Source organism: Phoca vitulina, unplaced genomic scaffold (genome assembly GCF_004348235.1).
Source record: "Phoca vitulina isolate PV1807 unplaced genomic scaffold, GSC_HSeal_1.0 scaffold1, whole genome shotgun sequence".
NCBI classification, from domain to species: domain Eukaryota; kingdom Metazoa; phylum Chordata; class Mammalia; order Carnivora; family Phocidae; genus Phoca; species Phoca vitulina.
Window position 1 is genome coordinate 7,231,675 of NW_022589704.1, and position 26,570 is coordinate 7,258,244.

At 50.5% G+C, this 26,570-nt stretch overlaps 1 protein-coding gene across 3 annotated transcripts in view; it reads right to left on the reverse strand.

Moving 5' to 3' along the window:
• The window catches only part of INPP5D (inositol polyphosphate-5-phosphatase D), a 114,601-nt gene that overhangs the window by 73,996 nt on the left and 14,035 nt on the right, over positions 1 to 26,570 (reverse strand). For all 3 annotated transcript variants that reach the window (XM_032397358.1, XM_032397282.1, XM_032397210.1), the window contains exon 2: positions 24,633 to 24,696. In XM_032397358.1, the coding sequence (XP_032253249.1) occupies positions 24,633 to 24,696 (64 nt within the window). The remainder of the gene's footprint in view (positions 1 to 24,632; positions 24,697 to 26,570) is intronic.

Consider the following 26,570-nt stretch of genomic DNA (forward strand, 5'->3'; position numbering starts at 1 on the left):
TCTTCTCTTCAAAACCTATTTATTGCTTTGCTTCCTTTCCCTGCTCTTCCTTTGAAGGCAATGGGGCTTTGGGGGCTGGGGCCAAGGAGGTGATCAGCAGGCAGAAGACGCAGGCGGCACCTTAGAAGGAGGCCTGACCCAGGGGCCCAGGGGCAGCAGAGCGGGAGACTGGCTACATCCGGGGAAACGGGCAAATGCTGAGAAATAAGGAGCAATGGGAGCCAGGCTTCACACTGTGAAACCAGTCAGGCAAGAACCAACTGTCTCTAGGGTCGTATTGGATGGGGGCGTATCAGGGGGCACGCAAGGTGCATTCACCTGTATCCAGGCAAACACTGATGCACGTGTGAGTGTGCATGTGGGTCCCCACGTGTGTCCCCACATGCGTGTGTCCTAGCTCTGCTGACACAGCGTGTGAACAACAGATGCCCCCATGAGTACACTCAGAGCTCAGGTCTTGGTTGCTAAATACCACTCATCGCTAAGAAGACCCAGGCACCTGGGCGAGGAGGCTGATTCTGGGGCCGGGCGGGAAAGGTATCCGGTAGGCCTAGAACATCTGTTGGCCCAGGAAGTAAGGAAATGCTCAGAAAATGATGACGTTTATGAGAGCACCATTTGAGCATCCAGATGAATAATAACAATAATTATAATTCACGGAATAAACGAGCAACTGATGAGTCCATTCCGATGTAAACAAATGCAAGTAAGAGAGCGCTCTTCCTCACAGGAGAACGCCAACTAATAACCGTCGGAGGAAAGACGGACGTCGTCACTATAGCCAACTGTCACAGCAACAAGGGATTCAGGCAAGCGTGGACAGATGCTAAAGACGCGGACACCAGCCGGGGGTGGCGGAGGAGGAGCGGGCTGTCTACGAGTCTCAGAATGTCCCCCCACAAAACAGTCATTTTACAGGGAAAGACAGGGACTTTACAACTTCAGATTAATTTACCTTCATCTGCACGGCGGCTACACATAAACACGTTTTTGAGTTATACCCAGCAATTAAAAAGTTTTAAAAAGGAGCTTATGCAACCTAGCCCGTGTAATTAACACGCACACACGTACACACAAGGATACACACACAGAGGAGAGGGGCTTCCAAGGCATCTTGTCTGAGAGTGTCAGATTTTTTTAAAAAGTTGTATAAAAACGTTCCTGGTCTCTGTGCTTCTGTCGGTTGCTGTACTAAGGCTGCATCTGGGAAACATCTTTGATGCTCAGATAACTGTAATGATACTAACGTACCAAGAATATACAGACAACCGCAGAGGGTCACGCGGCCCAAGCGGATGGAGGAGGCAGGGGCAGGGACCCTGCCGACCTCGGGGTGCCCAATGGGCAGCACGAAGCTTCTCCAAGGGTCTCCCCTGCCGCAGCCCCTCAGGACTGGGAGCTGACGGGGAAAGGGACAGCGCTCAGTGCTGGCCGAGGCACATTGAGGGGTCCTCCGGGATGTCTCAGAACTCTTTGTGGGACCTTTTGGAGGGGCCCCTTTCTGGCAGTCAGGCAGCAGGAAGCTGGACCGCCCTGTCTCGGAAACAGCCTGGTGTTGTGGGTTCAAGGGACTTGGAGGGCCGTGAGCTGTGCGTGGCACTGGGAGGGTGGGGAACGTGGGCTCTCCAGGTCCAGGGCAGCGGGTCTGCTCCACCTTTCCTTGTTTTGTAACACTGAACAGTCCGTGTGTCGGCCCCTGGGGAGACAGGTTCGAGGTGGCAAGAACACAGTTCCCCGCGGCGTGTCCTGTGCCGGGGGCAGGCGAGGGGTCCCTCTGAGGAGGGGTCTCCTGGAACCTCTCTGGCTCTTCTTAGGTGATGACCCCACTCCCCAAATGGAAGAAACTGAGCTGGGCCAGGGGTGCTGGGTCTGCTCTCTGCTGTACAGTGGATCTGATATCACAGCTGGTGCTACTGCTCTATTTTACGGCGGAGAAAACGGAGTCTCGGGTGCTCCGCGACGCTGTCAGAAGAGCAGCACCCAAGGGCACGCTTCAAGATGAGCGAGATGATGGGAGGTGGTGGGTGGGGACCCATGGACTTTCTAGCTAGACAGGAGGGAGGATACCAGACGCAGGGAGCCGCCAACTCGGGGTGGAACCAGGTGGTTAGAGATTCTCCGGCAGACTTCAGCCTCCAGCGGCTCAGTGGGTGGGTTGGGTGGTGTGAAACCCGGCACGCGGGAGAAGCTCGAATCCCGGGTGGCAGCAGGCCTGCCCTCCGAGCTGCGGTGGGTGGGGATGGGGGTGGGGAGGCTGGTATTTGTTATCTGTGGGTACGGTCCTGTCTCCACTGGCCTGCCCCCTGGCAGGGTCCCCCAAGTCACATGTTTGAGGGTGCGGAAAGCATGAAAGCCAACACTAGGCTGGTTCAGTCTCACACGTGCAGAAGGCAATGATGTGGCAGCTACGGGAGGAGATATGGAGCTCAAAGGAAGAAAAGTGGCGATTGCCAAGCCTGCCCCGGCCCCACCCACCAGCTGTAGCCAGCAGGACATCAGTGCTCCCAGCTCATACCATGCTCATGCCATGCTCATCCCCAGCTCCCCGGCAAGCACCAGGCTGTCCACTGGGTCAGGTGGGCCTGGACGGGTTGGGGTGGGGGGCGGTACTCTGTCCTACTCCCAGCCAGCAGGCTGGGACCTCCCATCTACCTTGTTCTAACCAGTCCCCACTTCCTGAAACTGGGTTCTTTGGCTTTTCTCTTGCCTTGTTTTGGGCAGACTTCCCAGAACGACTTGGCATGGGTTCTGCTCACTGCCAGTCTGCACTTACTTCTAAATCCACATCCCTCCCCGATGCTCAGAGCCAATGTCTCCATTTCTCAACCCATGCCCCTTCCCTGGGCTTGTAACCCTCCACCGGTCCAGTGCCCCCATACTGCTCCTGTGGCCCCTCCCAGACTGCCCTGCACCCCCGCCCACGGAACCAGCCGTCCTGCGTCCTGTGCTCTCCTGCCAGGGAAAACTCAGATGCCAGGTCAAACCCCACCCCCACCACATTCCGCAGCTTGTTCGGCTTCATCACTTGTGAGCTGGGATCCCCACTGGGACTTGAGATCGTGAGGTCGCAAATCTCTGCCTTTCACTCTCCGCTATCCGTGCAGGGGAGGACGCGCGGAGCTCTCCTCACAGACTTGAGTGGCTCAGAGAGCGCTTTGAACCTCTCACATCAAAGGAGCTGCAGGCTAGAGGGCAGAGAAACTGACATCTCGGGCTGGTACTGAAATGACAGCTCTAGATGCATCGTCGGAGGGTTCTGCTGGCGCCACTACAGCGGGAAACAGGGCTCAGGCGCTCCATCTGCCAGCATGTGGTCTGGGCGCCCGGATGGCGGCATCCCCGTCTGGGGACCGCAAGCCCACAGTGAAGGCCCTGGGCCAGGATGGGTCCTTCGTCAATGGTCACAGCTGACAGCTAGAAACTAGGCATCACACCCAGCAGCCTAGCAAGGTTGTCAGGTACTATGGGCAAGGTTTCCTGCTTTCTCCAAGAGCTCACACAAACAGAAGCCCAGACTTCAGACTCGGGGGAGGGGAGCAGCCCTCCTCATGGCATCTCACAACATCTTGCACTAGTGTGTGAAGAATTTACTTCTTTGCCCACGGATGTTGGGTTTGGCCACACGACTTGCCTCGGCCAATGCAATGTGGGCAAAAGTGCCAGTTCTAAGCTCAGGGCTTAATGGACAATGTGGGGTTCTGCTCGCCCCTCCTGGACCCCTGCAATCTGCCGTGAGAAGAGATGCCCCAGGGAGCCTCTGGCCCTTCAATGTGGGCCAAGAACAGAGGCATGAAGGTCAGACCCAGACCTGACCAGAACCGTGGAGTCCAGCCCTGCGTAGCTGAGTCTAGGAGAACCCAGCCTAGATCAGCCAACTAGCCAACGTGCAGGCCCAGGACAGGAAAAGAGATGTTTGTTGTTGTGAACCACTGAGATTTTTGAGCTTGTCACACGGCAAACACTGACAGATTAACAAGTCTGAAGGGAAGAACGAACTTTTCCTGAGAGCCTTTCTCTTAACTGAAACTTCATGACAGAACTATCTCCACTTACCCATGAGGAAGTTGATAAAACACACCTTGTTTTGTCACCAGCATCTGCCACAAGGGACAAATCCTCCAGTTGACGCCCTCATTCCCACTATGTCTGCTCTCCGGCTTCCAAGCCTGTCCTCTGTGTAGGCCTTCAGGCCCCTCTGGGCCCCACCATCTTTCCAACAAGACCCCTCCGTGGTCACCAGAGCTCCCATCTCCACGGGACCACTCCCACCCCCAGCCTGCAGGTCTGCAGGCCCTGCCCGTAGAAGCCCCCGTCCAGGCTCAGTTCCCCAACCACCTTCTGCATCTGATCAGGGCTGGAGTCAGCCAGGGCCAGGAGGCCATCGAGCCAGCAGGCAGCCCACACAGTTACTGACCTCTTACCAGGTGCCCCCACCCAGGGCTTGGCCACAGTCTAGTGAAGAAGTGAGATAGAGTACAATAAACAATTCAGTTGATAATCCCACGGTGCAGAGGCAGTAAGGAGAAGACGGTGCCCTGGGTCTTACGAAGAGACTTTGGCGGGTCAGGAATTATTTGTCAGAGCAGCGACACCTCAGCTGAGGTACAAAGGACAGGTAGCAGCGGATCAGGCAAAGAGAGGGAAACATCATGGCAGGCAGAGGGAGAGGCTGACACAAAGTATCGGTGTCCCTATAAATTACAGTTTCAAATCACAGCTAGGTCCTTGCATGGAGTGCTGCTGGTGTCCTGCCCGGTTCTCCTCGGATCCCTTCCCCATTCTATGCTCCCAGCCCCGCTCTTCGGGGGACTCTGTGCCTTGCTGCTGAAGGCTCGACCCTGCAACCTCACATGATTCTCCTTGGGCCGTGGAGCCGCCTCACTCCTACAGACATTCAGGAGAGACCGGGAGCTCTACGTTCCCTGCGCCCTCCAAAGGTGCCAATGCGTGCCTGGAGCATATATGCAAAAGCCCAACTCTGCCTCCATGCAGGACAAACCCTGAGGTCTAACTCACACTCCAGAGCTCCTTGTGGGATCAGGCTGGGTCTGAGACTTCACCTGCACTGCACCTTTGCTTGGCTTCACCCTTCTCTGGCCTGCATCTCCCAGCCCCGTATAGGCTTCTCCCGGGAGCTTTGCTTGAGTGAATTGAGTACTCAAGCTCAGCGTCAGCTTCTGGAAGATCTTGACCTGTGATGCTCAACTCCCCCAAACCGGTCCTTGTTCATCTTGAGCCTTCCCTTACAACTGATCCAAGAATTCTCCCTCAAGCCCTCTACCCAAGTCCCTCACCAACAGCAAAGAATTTGGACCGCCCCCCCCACTTTATGAAGGAATTGATCAGACTCGAAGCCCGTAACTTCCTCTTACCCCCACAAACATGGCCACCCATGAGGTCCACCACCATCCCTCTTTGCTTCCTCCCTCCTCACCTCCCTCGGGCTCAGCACATTCTCAGTGCATATCCTGCCTCACCTTCTGCATAGACTAGTCCAAAACCCACTCAGGCAGCTGGGCCTCTGGTCCTGTGAGTCCCTGAGCCAGCAAGACTAAATTCCTTATTGAGACTGAGTGTACTCAGAAACTCAGCATTTAGGTGACAAAATGCATCACGTATTTACCTGAGTGCTGAGAATGAAGGCAGGAAGGACGAATGTGTTTTGAGCACCCAAACAAATTTCCTTGAGTTTCTGCTGGTCTTCCCATTTTACAGAGGAAGAAACTGAGGCTCAAAAGGGCCAAATGCCCTGCCCTGTAAGTGGCAGCACAGGACCTGAACCAGGCCTCGGGTCCCTTACTCTAGGTTCTGGGCTCTTAGACTCCGAAAGGGGGCTGTCCTCCAACTTTTCTGCCTGTGTGTTCTGGGACCTTTGGTAGGAGGCAAGTCTGTTTTGAACTCCATCCAAAGGAACTTATTTCCTAATGGATATTATATATCTATAAGCCCTCTCTCCCTCCACTCTCCTTCAACATCTGTGTTATATAAAGAATCAAGTAGACCATGCAGACTTCTGGAGAACCATCAGACACAATTTAGGCAAAGTATACGTGTGTAGTCTATGACCCAGCATTTTCACCCCTGCGTATATGCCCTAAGGCTCACACTGGGCCACCTACTCGGATGGCCATCACAACTTCGTGGTGGCAGAGGTCTGGGTGCCCATCACTGGGAGAGCGGACAGGCAAAGGGCAGTCGAGGTATACACGGGGCATCACGCAGCAGCCAAAAGCAAAGACTTGACGTGTAAGACGCAACATGGAAGGATCTTCACAAGATCCTTTGGTGAAGAAAGTAGAAAATAGAGAGCTATGGTATCATTTCAGCGAATTAAAATTGCACATAAACAACAATGGACATTTTGTAAGAACACATTCAAATAAAAAGACACCCACTCAGGTGGTTGCCCTATTAAAGGAAGGGTATGCAAGTGCATAAAGGGTAAGAAAGGACCAAGGCAGTGGGTAAGGCATTACTGTAGAGTGAGAATGCACTGTGGTTTTGATCATGTAGCCTGATAGCAAGAGATAGGTTCTTTGCTGTGTTGCGGCCTTTCTGATTTGACCTGAATTAATTACCCAAATCTCCTATGTCTCAGTTTTTCTCTTGGTCAAGTGGAGGAAGAAGTGGCAAGGGGAATTAACTGTTAGTTAGAAAGCAATGTGGCCTGTAAGTAAAAAGCACAAAATCTGGAGCCTGCTGTGAGTGAAGCAGGCAGGGTGGGAGGCACTAGGGAGAGGTGGGGACTGTGGCACATTGGAAAAATGTCCCTTTGAAGGGATCAGCTTCACTTATATCCAATTATATCCCCATGGGGTAACACAGGCCCAAGGTTGCCAGAACTTCAGAATATTCAAGGGAAGGTAAAAATCCAGACTCTTGCATGAAGTCTCAGATTTTTTAATGCTTGCGACTCATTTTTTTTAAAAACACCATCAGCCACAAATTCAAATCTTAGTTCCACCACCAAATAGTTGTATGACCTGGGATACGGCATTTAACTTTCCAATCTAAGCCAATGTCCTTGGCCATAAATGAAGATTCTAAGATCTCCCCGGCCAGGCATTGAGATGAGCTAATACAAGCCCAGGGCATGGCTCTGTCAGTAAGAGCCCTTATCATCATCATGGAAAACCTGCTCTGGGTTGAATATGCTAATATATTATCAACTCCCATTTTTCAGATGGGTAAACTGAAGCTCAGAGGAGTGGTAAAATTAAGTAGAAAAGTCAGGTAGGGGGACGCCTGGGTGGCTCAGTTGGTTAAGCGACTGCCTTCGGCTCAGGTCATGATCCTGGAGTCCCGGGATCGAGTCCCGCATCAGGCTCCCTGCTCGGCAGGGAGTCTGCTTCTCCCTCTGACCCTCCTCCCTCTCATGCTCTCTGTCTCTCATTCTCTCTCTCTCAAATAAATAAATAAAATCTTTAAAAAAAAAAAAAAAATGAAAAAAAAAAAAAGAAAAGTCAGGTAGGAAAAAAAACATACCTTCCCCAAATGTGATTTTAAAAAAAGGAATGGGTAAAACTGATAAATAAGGGTTTGGGGATAAAAAGGGCTCTGGGTAAAGCAGAGGTGATTATTAATCTGGCTGAGCCCTAACAAGCCACAGGCGTCTCGAATAAGGACGCCTACTGTCGGAGAGGCACGCAGACTTCGCCGGAGCGGTAACAAGCATGCATTTATAATACGCGGGCCAGACGTATGCGACTGCGGTCGGCTCGCGCCAACTGTGCTAACCCATACTGGCCCAAAACCCAATTCTTCCGGAACCCTGAGAGCTGGTTACTAAATGTGGCCGCTGTGGTGGGAGGCCTGGTGAGAGTATTTATACCACAGGAATTGGCAAACACTGCAACACGAGGGCCTTGCTTTCTCCGCTGGAGAACTTGGCGTCAAGTGTTTGCCACTGCATGGGGCCCAGCGACACTTACGACTTCGGCAAAATCGTCCCTTTCATTCTGAGAGGCCTCATGAACACGCTTGCCTTTCCCTCTGCACGGCCCCAGCCTCTGGAAGCAACACTGGGTCAGGAAAAAATACCGTTGCCACAAGATGGTTAGTGATTCGTTGGGGGACGGGGGGCGTGGAGGGAGGTTACCGTTCAGCGAGGAAAAGCACTTTTTCACGTAAAGACAGAGGCCCAGATCAAATCAGGAAGCCTCCCGCCTGCCTACTGGGTCCGTAGGATTGTCTGGAAAGGACGGTAGCGACATGTTCCGGTTGGCAAGACACAGTGAGGAATGAGGCCGCCAGTGTCCCCTTTCGGGGGGTGAGAGGCTCAGTGCAGTAGACAGCAGGGGACGGGCAGCTCGAGGTAAACATCCTGCTCTGCAGAGGAACTGAAAGTCACCGTTTGCAGGTTCATGCTGCTCCGAGGAACTGACAGAAGCCCCCCTCCCCCGTGGCCCGAAGCCCCAGACAGAAAAGGGGAATACAGCCATACCTGTTTCTATAGAATCCAAGCCTCCCCCAGGGGAGGAAGAGCACTCTGCGTGGGAACTCAACCATGGGAGGGCAGAGCAGAGGGGGCGGCCAGATGCCTGCGGGCAGGCCAGGCGGGCTGTGATTTTCACGATGGGTCAGGCGGCTTCTTCTGTCGTTGACATTTTAGTGAGCTTTGTGTCCATTTCCGGCAAGATTCTAGATCAGATGACTAACAGCATGGTTTGTAAGAGGTACCAAAGCAAGTGGCAGTCCTGGGAACTAGCAGGAGTTCATCAGGAACAGCCCAAGGCAGGTGAACCTAGTTTTCTTATTTTATTTACACAGAAGGCCGATGTACGTTTGCTAGCCTGATGAATTAGCTCATTTGTTGTATCTGATAGCAATCAGCTGCCTGCGGAGGCCAGGCACGTGGTGGAAACAAGTGGAACAGGTTGGGAGTGAAGCAGTAGGGAGAGGTGGGGACTCCGTCCCATCAAAGGGAAATGCCACACCGAAAGGGGGAGGCTTACCCTGGGGTGAAGCAGGTCTAAGCTTATCAGGTCTTCAAATTTTTCAAGGGATGCTAAAAAATTCAGAACATTTTATAAAATCTTGGAATTTCTAAAAATGCTCTTAGCTGGTTCATCATTTTTAAAAACATATGTCAGGCAAAGAGAACAGGAAATCCAACACGGGGGGGAGGGGAGGAGTGCCAGTTTGTGGTCTTTGATATAATATACATAGTTTCAATAAAGCATTTTGTCATATTCATCCATGATTTTTTTTTTTTTTTTTGGTCGAGAACTGCATGGAGGAATATGGGTGAGGAGGACAGTATGCCACCATCAGTCAACCTGGACGTGGCCTCTGGTGCCGCTGGGCTCTCCCTCTCATTTACACCAGTGATTCAGATTAGGATCCAGGAGGTGGGCTCACCCATGTGTGGCTACCTCCAAGCTAGCAGGCGTCCGTCCCAATTATGCTGGGTGCCGAACAGAAGCGGGTGGAAGCAGAGCTCTGTGATGTGGAGCAGTGGGTGAGTCAGATGGAAGATCCACTGGGCACTGACAACTTGGCTTTACTCAGCTGCCCATCCACTCTGCCACTCCAGTTTGGGCCCTGTTTGGTGGATCCCCTCCTCTGGGCATTCCCATTTTACTCCTTGTCTTTGATTTGCATCCTCCATCCGGAGGAGAAATATCCTCGGAAATCAGAAGCAAGATACCAGCAAATGCCATTGCCCTCGATGGGCATCACTGCAGGTCCCTGCCAGCAGAAGACACCCAAAACGACTCCCCTCACCCGCAATCAGTCCTCTTGAAAAGAAGAGACGCATCTATCATTATTTGCAGACAAGATGGTGTACTTCAATCGTGTGGCCTCTCTAGAAGCCAAAGAATACATTAAAGAAACAATGAAAACTCACGAGATAATTCAGAAACATAGGTGAGAGCAGCCCCAAACACCGCAACTTCCCGAGACATCAACAAAGCCCAATCAGAAAATGTCCTGGAAAAGAGATTCTGTCTGCCAAGGTAACTAAACTCCATCACATGTAAGAATGTAAGATATAAGAACTATATTGAGAAAATATAAAAGACAGCATAAAACAAGACATAAAAGGAAATCTGAGAGATGCTTGGGTAGCTCAGGCGGTTAAGCGTCTGTCTTCGGCTCAGGTCATGATCTCGGGGTCCTGGGATCGAGTCCCGCATTGGGCTCCTTGTTCAGCCTTGCCTGCCGCTCCCCCTGCTTGTGCTCCCTCTGACAAATAAATAAAATCTTAAAAAAAAAAAAAAAAATATATATATATATAAAGGAAATCTGAGCAAACAAAAGGGATGCTATGTAAGAATAGTGTAAGGATGTAACTTCTTTTCTAATGAATTTATACATTCAATGTATACATACAAACTCCAACGGATTTTTTTTTTTTTTAAAAGATTTTATTTATTTATTTGAGAGAGAGAATGAGAGACAGAGAGCATGAGAGGGAGGAGGGTCAGAGGGAGAAGCAGACTCCCTGCCGAGCAGGGAGCCCGATGCGGGACTCGATCCCGGGACTCCAGGATCATGACCTGAGCCGAAGGCAGTCGCTTAACCAACTGAGCCACCCAGGCGCCCCTCCAACGGATTTTTTAAAAGAACTTTGCAAGCTGATTATAAAATTCACCTGGAAAAGAAAATGCATGAAAACCCCAAGGAATGAAGAGAAGAGCTATCAATAGGAACTTAGGCCACCGGATGGGAACACACACGACAAAGCCACATAGTAAGGATGTAATGGAATCAGGGCAACAATAAACTCATCAGTCCATGCATCAGAAGGAAGAGCCCAAAAGCAGATTAGCACCAGGTAGGAATTTAGTGTGTGATAAGGTGGCCGTTGCGAAGGATGTTTCAACATACAGTGTGGCTTTCCATTTGGAGGATGAGCTTATAATCCCTATTTTATATCAAATGTAAACATAAAGAGATAAAAGCTTATCGTGAAAGTGTTAGGAAAAAAATAACATTTTCCCTGGATAAATAATATTGAGATGAATAATTCATAAAACCCAGAATCCATAAATGAAAACATTTGACCACATAAACACTGCTAAAATTCCACATGACAAACCATAAACAAAGTTTTTAAAACATGACAGGTTGGGAGAAAATATTTACGTCATAACTAACTAACCTCCCAAAAATTAACACACAAAACATATAAAGAGCTTTTTTTAAAACCAGAAAGGTTTTTTAAAAGGGAAAAAACTGACAAAGACTATAAAGAGGCAATTCACAGGAAAAGAAATACAAAAGGCCAGTGAACATAGGAAAAAATGTTTATAATGAAGGAAATGTAAAATAAAATATTGAGACTGCATGTTTCACCCACTGCTTGGTGAAAATTATAGACCCTGACGATGTCTAGTATTGAGAGGATGTGGGGACATGGTTGGTGGGCCCCAAGCAACACCGGGTGGGAGGGCCACTTGGAAGGGGTTTTTGGCAGGATGAAAAGGCTGTATGTATGTAGGATAAGAACATGCATTCCTTTACCCTACTAATACCATCCTGAAGAGAACTTGCAGCACGTGTGACAGAGGCCCGCACGAGCCTGCTGATTGCAGTGTTGGTTTTTTGTGCTAACAACAAGGACGCGGTCTAAATGATGATCCGTGGGAAGATGAACTGTATGGTAACAATGGCTGAGAGGCACAGAGGTATGTGAACTGACTTGGATAAATCTCAAAGACAAACTGCTAAGAGAAGAAAGCAAATTGTGGAACAATATGGACAGCATAATCCCGTTTGTTTTTTACAAAATCCCTATATGTGTGTACCAGCTCCCACCTCTGTGTAAATGTACACCCAAATGGCAAATGCCACATGCCTAGCAGTGGCTGCCCCCACCGAGGAGAGAGGGGTGCGGGGATGCTGAGGGCAGACTTTTGCTTTCTACTCTCCGTGCTTTTTGTTGGAACCCTTGAAGGGGCATGTTCACATTTCACTTGGGTTGAAAAGCAAGCAAGCCGGGGCGCCTGGGTGGCTCAGTCGGTTAAGCGTCTGCCTCCAGCTCAGGTCATGATCCAGGGGTCCTGCTCAGCGGGGAGCCTGCTTCTCCCTTTCCTCCCCGCTCACGCTCTCTGTCTCTCTTTCTTGAATAAATAAATAAAATATTTTAAAAAAAGAGAAAGCAAAAAAATAAAAAATAAAAAAATAAAAAAGAGAAAGCAAGAAAAGAAAAAGACAGGAAAACAAGAAAGAAAGGGAAGGGGGAGAGAACAGGAGCAACTCTCTACATGGGTCTTGACACCCAGGGAAAGGGGCATAAGGAATAAAAGGTAATTAAAAAAAAAAACAACTAACTTCAAAATTATTATTATACGTGTCTGGGGTTTTATGTTGGGATGATCACGATGTGTGGGAACTACACAGAGGTGGTGGTCACGCAACACTGTGAACCTGCGAGATGTCACAGAGTTGTTCATTTGAAAACGGTTCATTTTGTGTTACACACAACCCTCCGTGGCTCCCTACTGCCCCCGCAGAACAGTCTCTGAACTCCCCAGCCTAGGGTCCAGCTCTTCCTCAATCAGGCCTCAGGCTTCCTTTCCCCAGTCTCTGTGGGGACTCCTGTGTGGGACCCGGAGCTACAGCGTTTCTGAGCCCCAGATTTTCTGAGACGATCCCATTTCCTGTAGCAATAATGGTAAAATAAAGATAAGAAGTGAAATATTTAAAAGGAAAATAATTATTACCAAAGTGACACCTCAGCCATGGTTAAAACAATTAAAAACGGTCAGACTAACTGCAACCCAAGTACTTGTCCACATGTGGCCAGTGGCCGCCTCATTCCCCAGCGCTAGAGAATCTCCTGGGCTCTACCAGCGAGAGAACCAGGGCATCATCTGTTTCTAGACCCCAGGGAGCAGCACGGGGCAAACGGGGTGGAGGCAGAAGAGGGGCACTCAGGAGGCACCAGTGAGAACATTCTTTGGCCAAAGCGGGTGCGGTCTGAAACCTGCTCAGCGCTGGCAGCAGGAGGGAGCTCTGGATGGCATGAGGACTCCGAGCGATGATGCTATTATTAATATTATTACTCCTCTCTGTTCCCAGGTAACATTTCCAATAAACTTTGCTTTTTACATGAAAAAAACTGAGATATAACTGACATACAACATTATATTAGCTTCCAGGGTACAACATAATGATTCGATATAGGCATGTATATACTGCAAAATGATCACCGGGACCTGTTTAATTAACATCTATCACCGCGCAGCTACAAAGTATTTCTTCTTGTAGTCAGAGCTTTTTGCTATCTACCTACTCTTTTAGCAATTTTCAAATATACAATACCCTATCATTAACTACAGCTACCGTGTTGTACATTACATCCCCAGGACTTACTGATTTTATAAGGGGAAGTTTGTACCTTTTGACCACTTTCACTTTTAAAGGGAACCACAGCATGCCGAAAAGCGTGCACACTTAGCTCTAGCTGACCAGGCACGATGCTACCCGTTGCCAAATTTTTGCAAATCTCTCCCCCAGATATCAGAGTCGACATTTAAAGAATGCCATAATGAGCATTCCAAGTACTTCCCATAAGGTCTTTAAGACTATTTTTGCGATGGCAAGTATGTTACAGGTTCTAAAGTTAAATTTTAGAGAAACCTATTTACATGGACAATTTCCCCAGAAGCAAGGCAGGTCCCGGTGGCTGGGGATTTTCTCTCTGCTGAGTATTTTCAGTTTGAACTTCCTCACCCCCATTTACTAGTTTGCTAAGAGAAAAAGCAGAGATAACAAATACTGACCTGCAAGAATCCCTCTTAAGGCAAAAAAAGAAAAGAAAAGTTAGCCAAAAGAGTGAGGGAGTGAGTGGGCCCAGCCGGGCTAGGTAAGCTGCGGGGCCTCACGCTCGCTGCACTCAGATGGAGAGGCTACGTATTTTCCCATCTCTCTCAGGCCATGTGATTTATCTTTCTGCTCCTTCCTGGGTAACCATTTGCACCATGGGGTCGAAATGTGTTCACACCTTCCAGCAGGAATACATCCTTGAGGTGGGAAGCGTGGGGTGGGGCTGAGGAGTGCAGAGGACTGGAGTGGGGGATGGGGGCCCGGGGGGGGGGCGGTGAGACAGTCATGGGCTCTGTGTCGTGGTTCTGTCTGGCTCAAGATGGAAGGGAGGGGAGATGGGGGGCAGGGGGGTGTTGTCAGGAGCCTCTAAGTCCTCCTCCACCTCCAGTATTCAACATTTGCCTCCAGAATCGTCATTTCCCTCTGCTGCACGAAAAGAAGGAAGCCCATCTTCTCCTTCTCTATGTCCGTTTCCCCTTTTCTCTCGCCCCAAGCAAAGGTTCTGTATTTAACAAAGCTGCACGCTTTGAACTCCTCCCTGTCAAGAATGTAACCACATGTCTTTTGGTGCTGTTTGGATATAGATGGTGTTTCTAATTGTGCAAGCTTATCCATACTAAAAACCTGTACCAATCATTATCTTTCAAAACCCTTCATGGTTCCCCTGGTCCCCAGATCAGGGGCATTTTCTATCTCCCCATTGCTGGGAGCCTGGGAGGGATATTTTTATCCTTAATTACACATCCCTGAGATGCTCTTCTTTCTAGCTTGCTTCATTTCTCTCTGTGAAACTCTCGAGGTACTTGGTGGGAGACAGAAATGACAGCCGGCAGACAAGCCTGTGTCCTCAGCCTGGAGAGGAGCTGCCTCGGGAAGATGCAGCCTGGGGCAGCTCCCGGATTAACTCTGCTGCTCACCCCCAAGCTCCCCGGCTGCCTTCCCTTTGTCCCAGACCCGGTTCCTGCCGCTCTTCCTGCAGATTCCAAACAGCTGCTCGGAGCACGCCCCTCTCCTAAACCTTGGTCAATGTCATTGTCATGGAAGGAACTGTAAAATTCTAGAGCGCAGAGGCCTTTGGAGGTCTCTACTACACTCCCCTCCTTGTAGACGTAAAGAAATGGAGGCCTTTCCTCCCTCACTCATATTACAAATTTACCTCTTCATTCAACCGTTTAGCAAAGGAGAAGCTGCCATGTGTCACATGCTCTTCTAACAGCGGCAGACGCAGCAGTGAGCAAGAAAGACAAGGTCTTAGCACCCCTGGGTTTCACATCCTCATAGCGGAGATAAATGACAAATGAGTGAGTCGATAAATAACAGAGAGTCACTGTGGTGGGCAGAACCCCCTCAAAGAAGTCCACGTCCTGATCCCTGAATCCCAGAGATATGTTTTGTTGCACAGCATTGGGGGGGAGGGGGGGGAAATTAAGATGCAGAAGGAATTAAGGATTGCTAATGTATTGACCTTGAGATAGGGAGAGCGTTCTGAATTATTCAGGTGGGCTCAATCAAATCCCGAGGGTCCTCATAAGGGAAAGAGGAGAGTCAGAACCAGAGATGTGGCAAGGGGAGAAAGGCCCTTTCTCCCCCCGCCTTTTGCTGGCTCTGAAGATGGAAAAATGGGCTATGAGCCAAGAAACGCGGGGGACCCCTAGGAAGTGGAAAAGGCAAGAAGACAGATTTATCCCCTAGTTTCCAGAAAGGACCACAGTCCTGCCAACACCTTGATGTTAGCCCAGTGAAATCCATTTCAGACTACCAACCCCCAAAACTGTAAGATAATACATTTGTGGGGTTTTTTTTTAAGATTTTATTTTTAACTAATCTCTACCCCCAACGTGGGACTCAAACTTACAACCCTGAGATTAAGGGTCACACGCTCTACCAACCGAGCCAGCCAGGCGCCCCACATCTGTGTTGTTTCTAAATCACTACATTTGCAGTAATTCATCACAGCAGCAAAAGAAAACTAATATGGTTGCTGACAGTGATAAGAGCTATGAAGAAAAATAAAACAGGGTCATAGCAGAATGACTGTCAGGGCAGGGCATGGCTTTAGATGGGGAGACCTGGGAGTAACTTTGGGGCAGTTAGCTATGTGGTAATCTAGAGGGATAGAGTCCCAGACAGAGGGCAGGGCAAGTGCAAAGATCCTGGGGCAGGGAGGAGCTTGGTGTCGTTAGGAGTAACTATCTCCTCGATGCCTTCCCACAAAGGGAGAGCCATTCTGTTGTTTGGTTTCCCGAGCAGTCAACAGTTTTTCTTGCAGACTTCTGAGTAACCTTGAAATCTACTTGTTGTGAATGTCCGGTTTCCCTCTTTAAAGCCTGGGACTATGTCCTTGTGTCCTGTCCTTGTCCCAGTATGAGGTGCTATGGCCTCTTTCCAGGGTCTTCAGAGTGTATTTGCCAGAAATATTGGATTTTGGAAAACACAGTTCTTCATTTCAAAACTTCAGAACATTTTCCCCCAAGTCATGAAGGAGCATAAATGTGGTAGAGAGACAGGCAGGCACTCTGATGGCCATCCGCCCTCCAGGGACCCTTGACTTGGACAGTCAGGGGCAGCTTCAATGAAGGGACTTTGAGAACTTCCTACTCTCTAACAGTGAATGTCTTTGTAAAAATGACTAACGGATTACCTACTAATTCATTGAATACTTGGGAAGAAATTTGGATTTTTCCATCTCGGGGTTGCTCCAAGTGGGGCACACCTCTGCCAAGAACAGGGGGATTAAGGTTAACCTCAAAGGGTTTGTGAGCACTGAGTGGTAAACAGAGGCACCATCTTCAAGCCAAGTCCAACTGGGCCTTTCGTTCAATGAATGGTTATGAATTCTCTGTCCTGTGCCAGGCTCTAGAGCACACAAGAAGCAAACGAACCCTCACTCGTGTTCCCGAGGCACCCACAGCTCACAGGGGTGGAGAGGTGGGGGGAGACAGACACAGAGCTGAGGGCCACCCACATGGGAAGGGCATGGTAGCAGGAAGAGGGGAAGTGCTAGGGGAGCACAGAAAGGGAGTGATGATTTTTTGGAGGGATTGGTTGGGTCATTCATTTCCTCCCACTTGAGGGAAGCTCCTTTTGCTATGAAGACACCTGACACACCTCTACTGCAAGGTATACAAATCTGGGGCCCAGGAGATAATCTTGGTAATTGGTTGTCATCAGTCTCTAAAGCGAACATCCATCCCATAAGGGCAAGGACTATGTGTACAAGGTTGACTAACTACCGTACCCCCAGTGCCCTAAGCAGAATTTGCTGAATGAACAAGCAGATGAACAAACGGGGAATCTCTGAGCTAAGTCATTCTGGAATGACAAGTCATTAAGGAATATGGTCAGGAGATACGGCTATAGAGCTGACTGGACTTGGCTTAAGAGTAGGGTCATCTTGAGCCTCACTGAAGAAGGTTAAAGGTTCAAGTGCCATACAGTTCGCAGCTGGTTCCATTGCCAGGGCCAACCTTGGGTGGCCAGGAAAGCAGAGGTCAGTAGCCAAACATGGCGGCAGCATCAGACTCAATCTGGCCTTCCAGCAGGTGCCCAGACTACAGGGCGCCTTGGTGACTAAGAGCCAAGCCAAGGAGAGGGAGGGTGGCCTGGCCCTTAAGCCAGAGCATGGCAGATCAAATAACATCCCTATCCTATCACTGACTAGTTGTATGAACCAAGCAAATAATGTTAGCCCCTTAGTTTCCTTGTATTTCAAATGGGAATAATGATAATGATACTCCCTTCCAGGATTCAATTAAAGGTCATATATCAAGTGGTTGGCTCCAGGAAGGGCTCAATAAATGGGGGCAATGGTGAGGAGGGATGAGGGTGTAGGGCCCAGGGGGAGTTAGGGGACCCTCCCTCTGACCCCTCCAGTATCCCCAAGGCTCTCTCTTCCTGCTGCCTCATGGGACCCCAGCCACCAGCCCCTGCCCTGACCTCCTCCTTCTGTCCTCCCACTTCTCCAAAGCTGGGGTGACAGAAGCCCAGTGAGCAGCCATAAGACCATAACAGTTCTCGAACAGGTCCCCATCAAGACAGGACAGAGAAGCCCAGACTCGGCACCTCCTTCTCCTCATGAGAAGAGAACAGGAAAGACGAACAAACAACAGGGCCAGTTAAAGAGGGAGACCAGTCAGATCAGGCCGGCTTGCAGCAGAATGAAAAACTCAGTGGTGGAATTCAAATCCACATCGGAGGGGGTGAGAGCAAAACTGAGACTGGGGAGCAGGGGAACTTCCCTGCCCAGAATGCAGAGGAAACTGGTCAAGGCGTGAAAAGCAAGGGTAAGGAGTCGACACACAGATCAGGCGCATCCCATGGACACCCAGTGGAGAGCTGTTAAGTGTGGCGAGCGCCACCCAAGTCACCATTGTAGCTGAAACATGCAGCTCCTTCCGTATTCTTACGGGCGGCAGCAGACATCAGTCGTTTGATAGATTTACCAAGTGGCCACCACATGCCAGGGACCATTCGAGGACAGACAATAAGTAAATCAAGTAAAGCGGGCAATTACAAGTGCCACAGGGAAGATAAAGCAGGATATGGGGTTGGGGCGACAGGTGCTGGCGGGTAGACATTTTTATGGAGTCATCAGGGAAGGCCTCTGTAGGGGGGTATTTTCTTAGAGGAAAGACTCCCTTCTGTTGGGTGACTTTAAGTGTCCTCTTGCATATGTGAAAGCTAGACCCAGAACCTCATCTTGAAAGGCAACGCCGAGCGGAGTGGCTAAACCATCTATAGTAAGCAAGTAATGGAGGTAACTTCCCAGGGCAGAAATGGCTGAAATATGGATTGGTTTTTGTGCTTTCTGTGGTTACAGTTGGACAAAGAGATACTGAACTCCAGGATGTCTGGCATGGTGACATGGGTCAGGGAATGTCAGGGGCGGGGTGGGGGGTGGGAGTGGGTCCAGCAACATGGTGCAGGCCGGAGCTAGGGAGAGGGAAGAGTCAGAGACCACAGGGGTCGGATCATGGCTTGTGGGCTTTGGGGGCCGTGAAACTTGATGTTCAATTTAAATTTTTCATTTTCTGCTTTGAGATTCCCCTAGGACAGCCCAAACCTCTGCATGTTAGAATACTTGGAGCTGCAGGTGACAGAAAACCCTAATTCAGTTACTTGAACAAAAAGGAATGATCTCAAAAACAGGGAGACGAGAGGCAAGGCGGTGACCAGGTTGGTTAATTCTGTTCAGTTAATTCAGTGGTGTCATCGGGGACCCAGGTTCATTGTACCTTTCTGCTCTGCCCTCTACATATCGGCCTCACTCCCCAGCTACCTCCCCTCTTGCTTGCAAGATGGGAGCCTCAGCCCCAGCTATTATACACTATGACAGCTTCCAAAGGTAAAAAAGGGACCATTTCATCCTTGTATCTCTTTTTTTTTTTTTTAAAGATTTCATTTATTTATTTGACCGAGAGAGAGAGCACAAACAGAGGGAGAAGCAGGCAGAGGGAGAAGCAGGCTCCCGGTAGAGCAGGGAGCCTGACGTGGGGCTCGACCCCAGGACCCTGGGATCATGACCTGAGCCGAATGCAGACGCCATCCTTATATCTCTTTCTAAGACAAATAAACCTTTCCCAGAAGCCCCACAGAGTGCTTCCCTTCCTATCTCCTTGGTTACAACTGCATCCTATTCCCGCGCCCAAGCCCACCAACCACAGCTGGTGTCAGCCCCACGTGAGCTCTGCTTTGGGCGGCTAAGAGGAAATGCATCCATGGGGGGGCAAGGTGGACCAGAAGGCTTGGAGCATGAGAGGCACGGACAAGATGCATGGGGGCGGGGTGGGGGGGCGGGCAGAGAAAGCAAAGACAGTCATCAGGAGGTGGGGATGACAAAAGTCGGAAGAGCTGGGATAAAAATGTACTCAAAGACCAAACAGAAGAGAAGTCTGAGCCAAAGAAAGACCCAAATTTGCAGACGGAACAGGCTGAACCCATTTCAGGAACTACCAACAAAGGGAAAACGACAGGGGTAGAAAAAAAAAACAACAAAAAAAAACAACTCCTACCAGCTTCAAATCAGAAAAAGAAAAAAAACCTGGTTCCCTATATTGGAACCAGCACCAGGTTGGCCTTGGATTTTGTCTTCGGGGCTATGTGTAATAGCGCATTTTGGAAGGCAGTAGAACAATGCCTCTATAGAATTTTGAAAAACAAAAACAAAAACAAAAAAAACCGTGGTCCTCAAAAATTTTATCCCCATCCAATTCCCTTTTGAAGGTAAAGGCAAACTGGGGGATGTTTTGAGCTGCCCGTGTTCAACAGCAGATACAATTAAAAAAATAAAATAAAATTAATTTAATTTTAAAAAAATGCAGGCTTCTAGAACGTGGCCGTCAGGGCCTGAAGGGACCGCCAGGCCCCCGGCCCCCGGCCCCCCGCGGCCGAGCGATGGTGCAGGGCGGCCCTGCGCGTCGCCTCTCGCCTGCACCTTCTGCTCCGTCCCGTTGTGCAATGTCAGGAAGTGTGTGAGAGCCACATCCTTCGCCCGGGCGGCTCAGACGGAATCTCTGCTTCACTGGGTGACCACTCAGAACAATAATAGCTGCCACCCTCTTCCTGAACTTAATAACAATGGCTCAACCGTTTACCCTCCGGGACACTTGTGACGAACGGCTTTTAGAAAGTTTTGTTTTCTGTCTCCAAAAGCCACACTGCCCCAAGCGACAGGACAACTACCACCGGCCACTGTCAGGGACCAGGAACTGAGTCCTGAGCCTCTCACCCGGGTGGCTTGAGCCGCTGGGCTTTTCTTCCAAACGGGCAGAGAAGACCGGGAGTGGCCAAGGCAGACGGTTCCAAACTCGCTGTCCGCCGCACCTTGCACGCGGGCTTGAGCGTGTGCCCGTCTGGAACACCCAGCATCCTGGCCACAGGCTCAACCAGGAGCAAAAGACAGGAAGTTCACGGCGAATACTGACGTGACGGGGACCAGGGGCAGCTTTTTTGTCCTGCTTTGTTCTTCTTGGTAGGAAGGATGTCAGAAAGAGAGCAAGGGTTGAGGGGTTGTAGGAATCCGGCCCAAGGGCCCTGTCGACGTGGACTGTGGCGCTGGCCTTGGGGCAGCCATTTCGGTGACACGTCTGGAGCCTCCGGCCCCCCCCTTGCTCACGCTCAGGCTGGCCCATCGGCTCTGCTCCTACTGTTTCCAACTGGTCCTTAACCTCCCAGGGAGGAGGGCCATTTCGGAAAGGCACAGAAGCCTAACAGCCCCTTCTGGAGCCAGGCCCTCAGAGGAGGGGCACATCCCCTTCCAAGGCAGAAAGGGAGTTTACAAGAGACCCACCTGTGAGCATGGGAGACTCAGGCCTGAGGGGTGGAGCTGACCTGCCTTCCTCTGGCCTCACACCGGGCTCGGAGCGCTACTCACCCCCGAGGACCAGAAGCTTCTCAGGATCGGGGGGCCAGAGAGCTGTTGACCCACCCCCCCCACGACGACAATTCTGTGGGCTCCTGAGGTAACTGAGGTACAGAAATCCACAGCCCAAGGGGCACAGCTGAGAGAGACTGAGCACCACGACACCTGCCCCCTTCCCGCCACCCCCAGGCACTACTGCCTAGAACCTTCTAGAATACTGCCCTCCACCCTCACCCACCTCTACTCCTCCATCTTCCCTCCTTCCTCTTTCTCTTCTCATTCATTTCTCTTTCCTTCTTTCCTCTCTCTCCGTGGTCTTCCTCCCCCTCCGTCCATCTCCTTGTCCTCCATTTTTCCTTCCCTCCCTCCCCTGAGCAGGAGGTTAGAACTGACTTATGTCGGCTAGCAGATGTGGTTGTTTTGTTCGATGTCTGTTCCCTCCCAGCAAAGAAAGACAGCAGTGGCAGAGGTGGGGGCTCCCCCATGCCAGCACTCACCCGGGTGGGTGTTTTACATGTTGTAGGCTTTCCTGCCTTCGTTCCAGGTTGATTAACCACAAGGGCCAGATGCCATTTATGATCAGACTCCATTGACAACTGTGGGAAGGAAAAGGGGCCTCTCTCCCTGAGAGGTTACACCGCCCTGCCTCTGCATCCTCCTCGGGTGGAGTCCACCCTTCCCAGGGGTCCAACACCCAGCCAGGTCTGGACACACTTTCTGGGGTGGAGGCCCGGGTGTGAATTCCACCTTCTGTAGTCCTCAGCTACCTTCATGCTCACAGCAGGGGAGTGGAATGAAGTTACAGCCTTCCCTCCCCTCTCTGATTTTCTGGAAGTCTGAGAAAGGTGGAAAGAGAGCAAGGTCCTAGAGTGTGAGGATCGCTCCTCTTCCTGACCCAAATGGGGCGGTCATGCGCCACGATGCACGGACCCACCACCTGAGGTCCCTCTGCAAAGAATGGAGGTGGGGTGGCCCTTTGGTTTTGTCCAAAAAGACAGAAGCCCAGTGAGAAGAGCAGAGGGAACTAAAGTAAGAAAGCGAGTTGAGCCTCGGGTGCTTCACTTGGCCAAGTTTTTCAGGCTGGATTCTTATTTTAGGAGCCTCACATTCTGGTGGCACTAAGCAGGCTCAGGTGTAAGGAATGAGTTATTTAGAAACTGTGGCTCGGCTCAGAAAAGAGTATGAGGTTTTGCCTCGACATGAAAAGAGGAACCAGGGTTAAAATAAGCAGTAATGGGTCAGGACTGAGAACTGGTAGATCTCTGATTTCATCTCCTTGCACACATGCCTCAACGTGCTCCTCGGAAGCCAACTACTCTTGTGATCGCAGGAAGGTGTTGTGTTTTTACAGGAAGGTGTATCCTTTGGAGCGGAAAGTTTCGCAGGCCGCCCGGGCCCCACAGATCCCTGCACCCTGATTACCTGCTGTGGGCCACCCAGTGCTGGGGTCAGCAGCCCACCAGTCCAGCAGGGCCCCAGCTCTTCTAGGAAGCCTGCCTGCCCATGGCCCCACGCTCTGACTGTGGGGGTGGAGGGGGGGGGGAGCAGCTGCTCAGACATCTGGTTGACACGCCTGCCTGTGGCCCCTGAGTGGCCCGGGCAGAGAAAGCTGTTGATGTTTGAGCCACCCAGATCCCCTCTGGGGACTGGTAACTGAGAAGGACACCTGTCTCTGGGACAAGAGCAGACGGGCAGAGGACAGCTGAGGCGTGGCAGGGCGCGCCCGGGTGCAGGGCCCCCAGCCGTCTGGTCCCAGGCCCGGCCTTCTCCATCACGGGCCGCCCACTCCTTATAGGGCTCAGCCAAAGCGAGTCTCCATTGTTTGACACCCCCAAAGCCTGACGAGGCCCCAGATCCTGAAACCGCTGCGGGACAGGCAGCAACTCCCAGGAGGGCGCACGGCCACGACGGCAAGGGTACGAAGGTGAGAGGGGGACGTGCCAGACGCGGCCGATGCGTTTACGGGCCGTGGGTACAGCCACGTGTACGAGAAGCCACAGAGTCATGTCTTTTCCAGCTTAAGGCCTAGTCATACTTGAAGTCGTCTTCACTTTGAAGGAATAGAAGAAACCACAAGGGGAAAAAAGATCAAAAGCATTGACCAACTTTTAACTTAAGAGAGTTGAGACTCCTTTCAGCAAACCACCTATCAAGGATGCCAGCCCGGCCAGGAAAGCTCACACTGTCCTAGACTCACAAAACCCTGTGGGGGCCGCGGAGGCCACTGTCTGCCCCACACGGGCCTCCCCTCGGGAGAGACCACCATGCCCACGATAAGCAGCTGCCAAGGACCTGAAAGGACAGTCTGATACGAGGGGTGCTGCCATTCATCCCTGGTGACCAGGCCGAGACGTGCGAGTGACCCAGACGCGCTAGAAACATTCAAATGGATATTCTTTAGGTTCTTCGAGAGCCCCTGGGCTGGTTCAAGCACCCCCTTAGGGTCTCACTCTCTGACCGAGTGGCTCATTGAAGTGATTCCTTTGACCCCCACCATCTTCCCAGAGGCGTTCTACTCCACACACCTTCTCCCACTTGACACATTTCCAGTGACCGCACGGTGCCCCTGGCACCTGCCTGTTGTCCTGCCCTCAACGACATGCTAGCTCTGGACAAAATGCGTCCTTCCCTTCACGTTTTGGAATCAGTGATCATGCCCCACCTTTCCTCCACTTTTACTTTCTTTTCCGCTAAACCCCACAGACTCTGTTGCTGCTCCTCTGTGACATGGCGTCCCGACCCTGGTCTATCCCTCCTCTCTGGTGCCCACGTGGGTGCACGCCATTTGTTGGTGCCTCTTACCACGGTCATGACTCCTCTGCCCCTCCTGAGGACACCTCCTTTGTTCAGACCACCCCCCTGCTCTCTTAATGCAGCCAGATAAAAATAGCTCCCCTGGCCTCCACACCACTTGGTTGACATGCATTGTGGTCACACAGAGCCCGTGGTGTTTGTCATGCAAACTATGTGGGGGGCGGGCTTTCCAGACTTGGACTTGGAAAGACTTGCTGCAGCTGATTCTTAACGTTTAATGGCAAGTTTTACACACTTGGACTCTAGACGGTGCCACCACGTGCCATGAGCCTCAGCCTTTGGCAAAAGAGGTGTCTACAAATGGAAAGGTACTGTTTTGTGCTAACCTGTCGGGCGATCATCTAGTCCCTCAGAAAAAACTGGTCTGCTCTCCTGTAAGTTCCCCTCCTCTCCTTCCCAGCCCACCGACCCTCACTCAGCTGAGCTCACTGAAGAAAATAATCAACAAGCTACAGTCCCTTTCCGTTGTCTCTGGGCATCCTTCCCAACGGAGCGGGGTCACAGCTTACCCTCCAAGCAACCCCCACCCCCAGACTTCTGGGGAGAAAGAGGCTCAGCCAGGCCCTCACATCCAGGCCGTTTGGGGCACAAGCTTTCTTTCCTCTCTTCTTCATCTTTGTCACTTTCTCTGCCAACTCCGGCTCCACTCAGGGTCAGATGTCCAGGTTGATAAAGGGCTTACCTGGACAGTGAATTTATCATCTTCATTGGGCAGAATCCTGTACGTGTAAACACAATTCCGGTACCTGAAATAGACCAAAGGCTTCGTTAGAACCCATGCGAGGGAATTCATTTCTCTGGGAACTGAAAAGACAGGAATTCCTGACATGGCTCGAGGAACCTGGGCATGACGTCTCTGAACTTTGGAGCTGACCATTCTGAGGTGAAGATCGGCCTTGACATCAAGCAGTCCTGGACTGAGCCCCCTTCCCTCCGCCCCCCCACCCTCCACTCAGGAAGCTCCAGGAAAAGGCATGTGGGGTCTTCTGGGCATGATTTACATTGGCACTTGACAGCTATGTGGTCTGATTTAAAGGAATCCACCCTCAAGACATAACTTCATTACAAGAGTATTTAGCCCCTCCTGGGTGCCTGGCACTTCGCTCAACATTTATATGTGTTGTTTAACTAGATTTTATCTTATTTTATTATTATTATTTTTTAAGTAGGCTCCACGCCCAGCATGGAGCCCAATGTGGGTCTTGAACTCTCGACCCTGAGATCAAGAGTCAGATGTTTAACTGACAGAGCCAACCAGGCACCCCTGTTTAACTAGTATTTAAAGTTATATACTAGTTTAAGGGTGCCTGGGTAGCTCAGTTGGTTAAGCATCTGCCTTCAGCTGAGGTCATGATCTCAGGGTCCTGGGATGGAGTCCCGCATTGGGCTCCCTGCTCCTTGGGAGCCTGCTTCTCCCTCTCCCTCTGCTGCTCCCCCTGCTTGTGCTCTCCCTCTCTCTCTGCCCCTCCCCCCAACTCTTGCTCACACTCTCTCTCAAATAAATAAAATCTTTTTAAAAACTTAAAAAAATAAAATTATACACTAAACAATTTAAAACATAAAGAAAGATAAAAGATGAAAAAGAAATGTCTCCTTCCCCCCCTCCTGCTGAGCCCCGCTTCTCCGAGTTACTACTCCTTTTTGTAAATCACTCCAGAACTCTTAAATGTACAGACTTAAATATACACATCTTTTTATTTTTTATTTATTTATTTATTTATTTTTATTTTTAAAGATTTTATTTATTTATTTGAGAGAGAGAGAATGAGAGACAGAGAGCATGAGAGGGAGGAGGGTCAGAGGGAGAAGCAGACTCCCTGCTGAGCAGGGAGCCCGATGCGGGACTCGATCCGGGGACTCCAGGATCATGACCTGAGCCGAAGGCAGTCGCTTAACCAACTGAGCCACCCAGGCGCCCTACACATCTTTTTAAATGCACATAATATCACAGTATATATGTTGTTCTGAAATTTGCTTTCCTCACCAAAAAACATATGTTACAGGTCCTCCCGACTCACGTTCCACCACGTGGTTGTATGATCATTTATTTGACCAGCCCGTGATGACGGACGGGTAGTTACTTTCAGCTTTTTATTCTCCTCAACGGTGCTGCAGTGAGCATCTCCGTGCCTACACCTTGTGTGACTGGTAAAGGCACAGATCCAGCCTGTCAGTGCGATGGGGACCAGAACAACACCGGTCACCTGCCACTGCACCAACTAAGTGAGTTAACTTAGGAAGAGCATTTACAGCAGCGCCTGGGACACGCTGGACACTGCACGTGCTGACAGTTATTAGTGGCCGCGGGGAGATCACCACCAGGAGGAGAGCCGCAGGAGAGACGCGGGCTTTGTATTTTGAGAGAGACTGACGACCGCCTCCCAGCGAGGCTGTGTCACTTTTCTCTCCCACTAACCGGATATGTCTATTTCCCCACACCCTGCCAACAGGCTGCTATCAGACATTTTCATCTTTGCAAATCTGAGAGGTTAAAGAAAAATGAGTACTCACTTTAATCTGCCTTTCTTTATGAGAAAGGTTGACCGTGTTCCCATGTTTCACTATTCGTCTTTCTTTTTCTGCAAATTTCTTTTCATGTGTTTGGCTTGCCTTTTTTTTT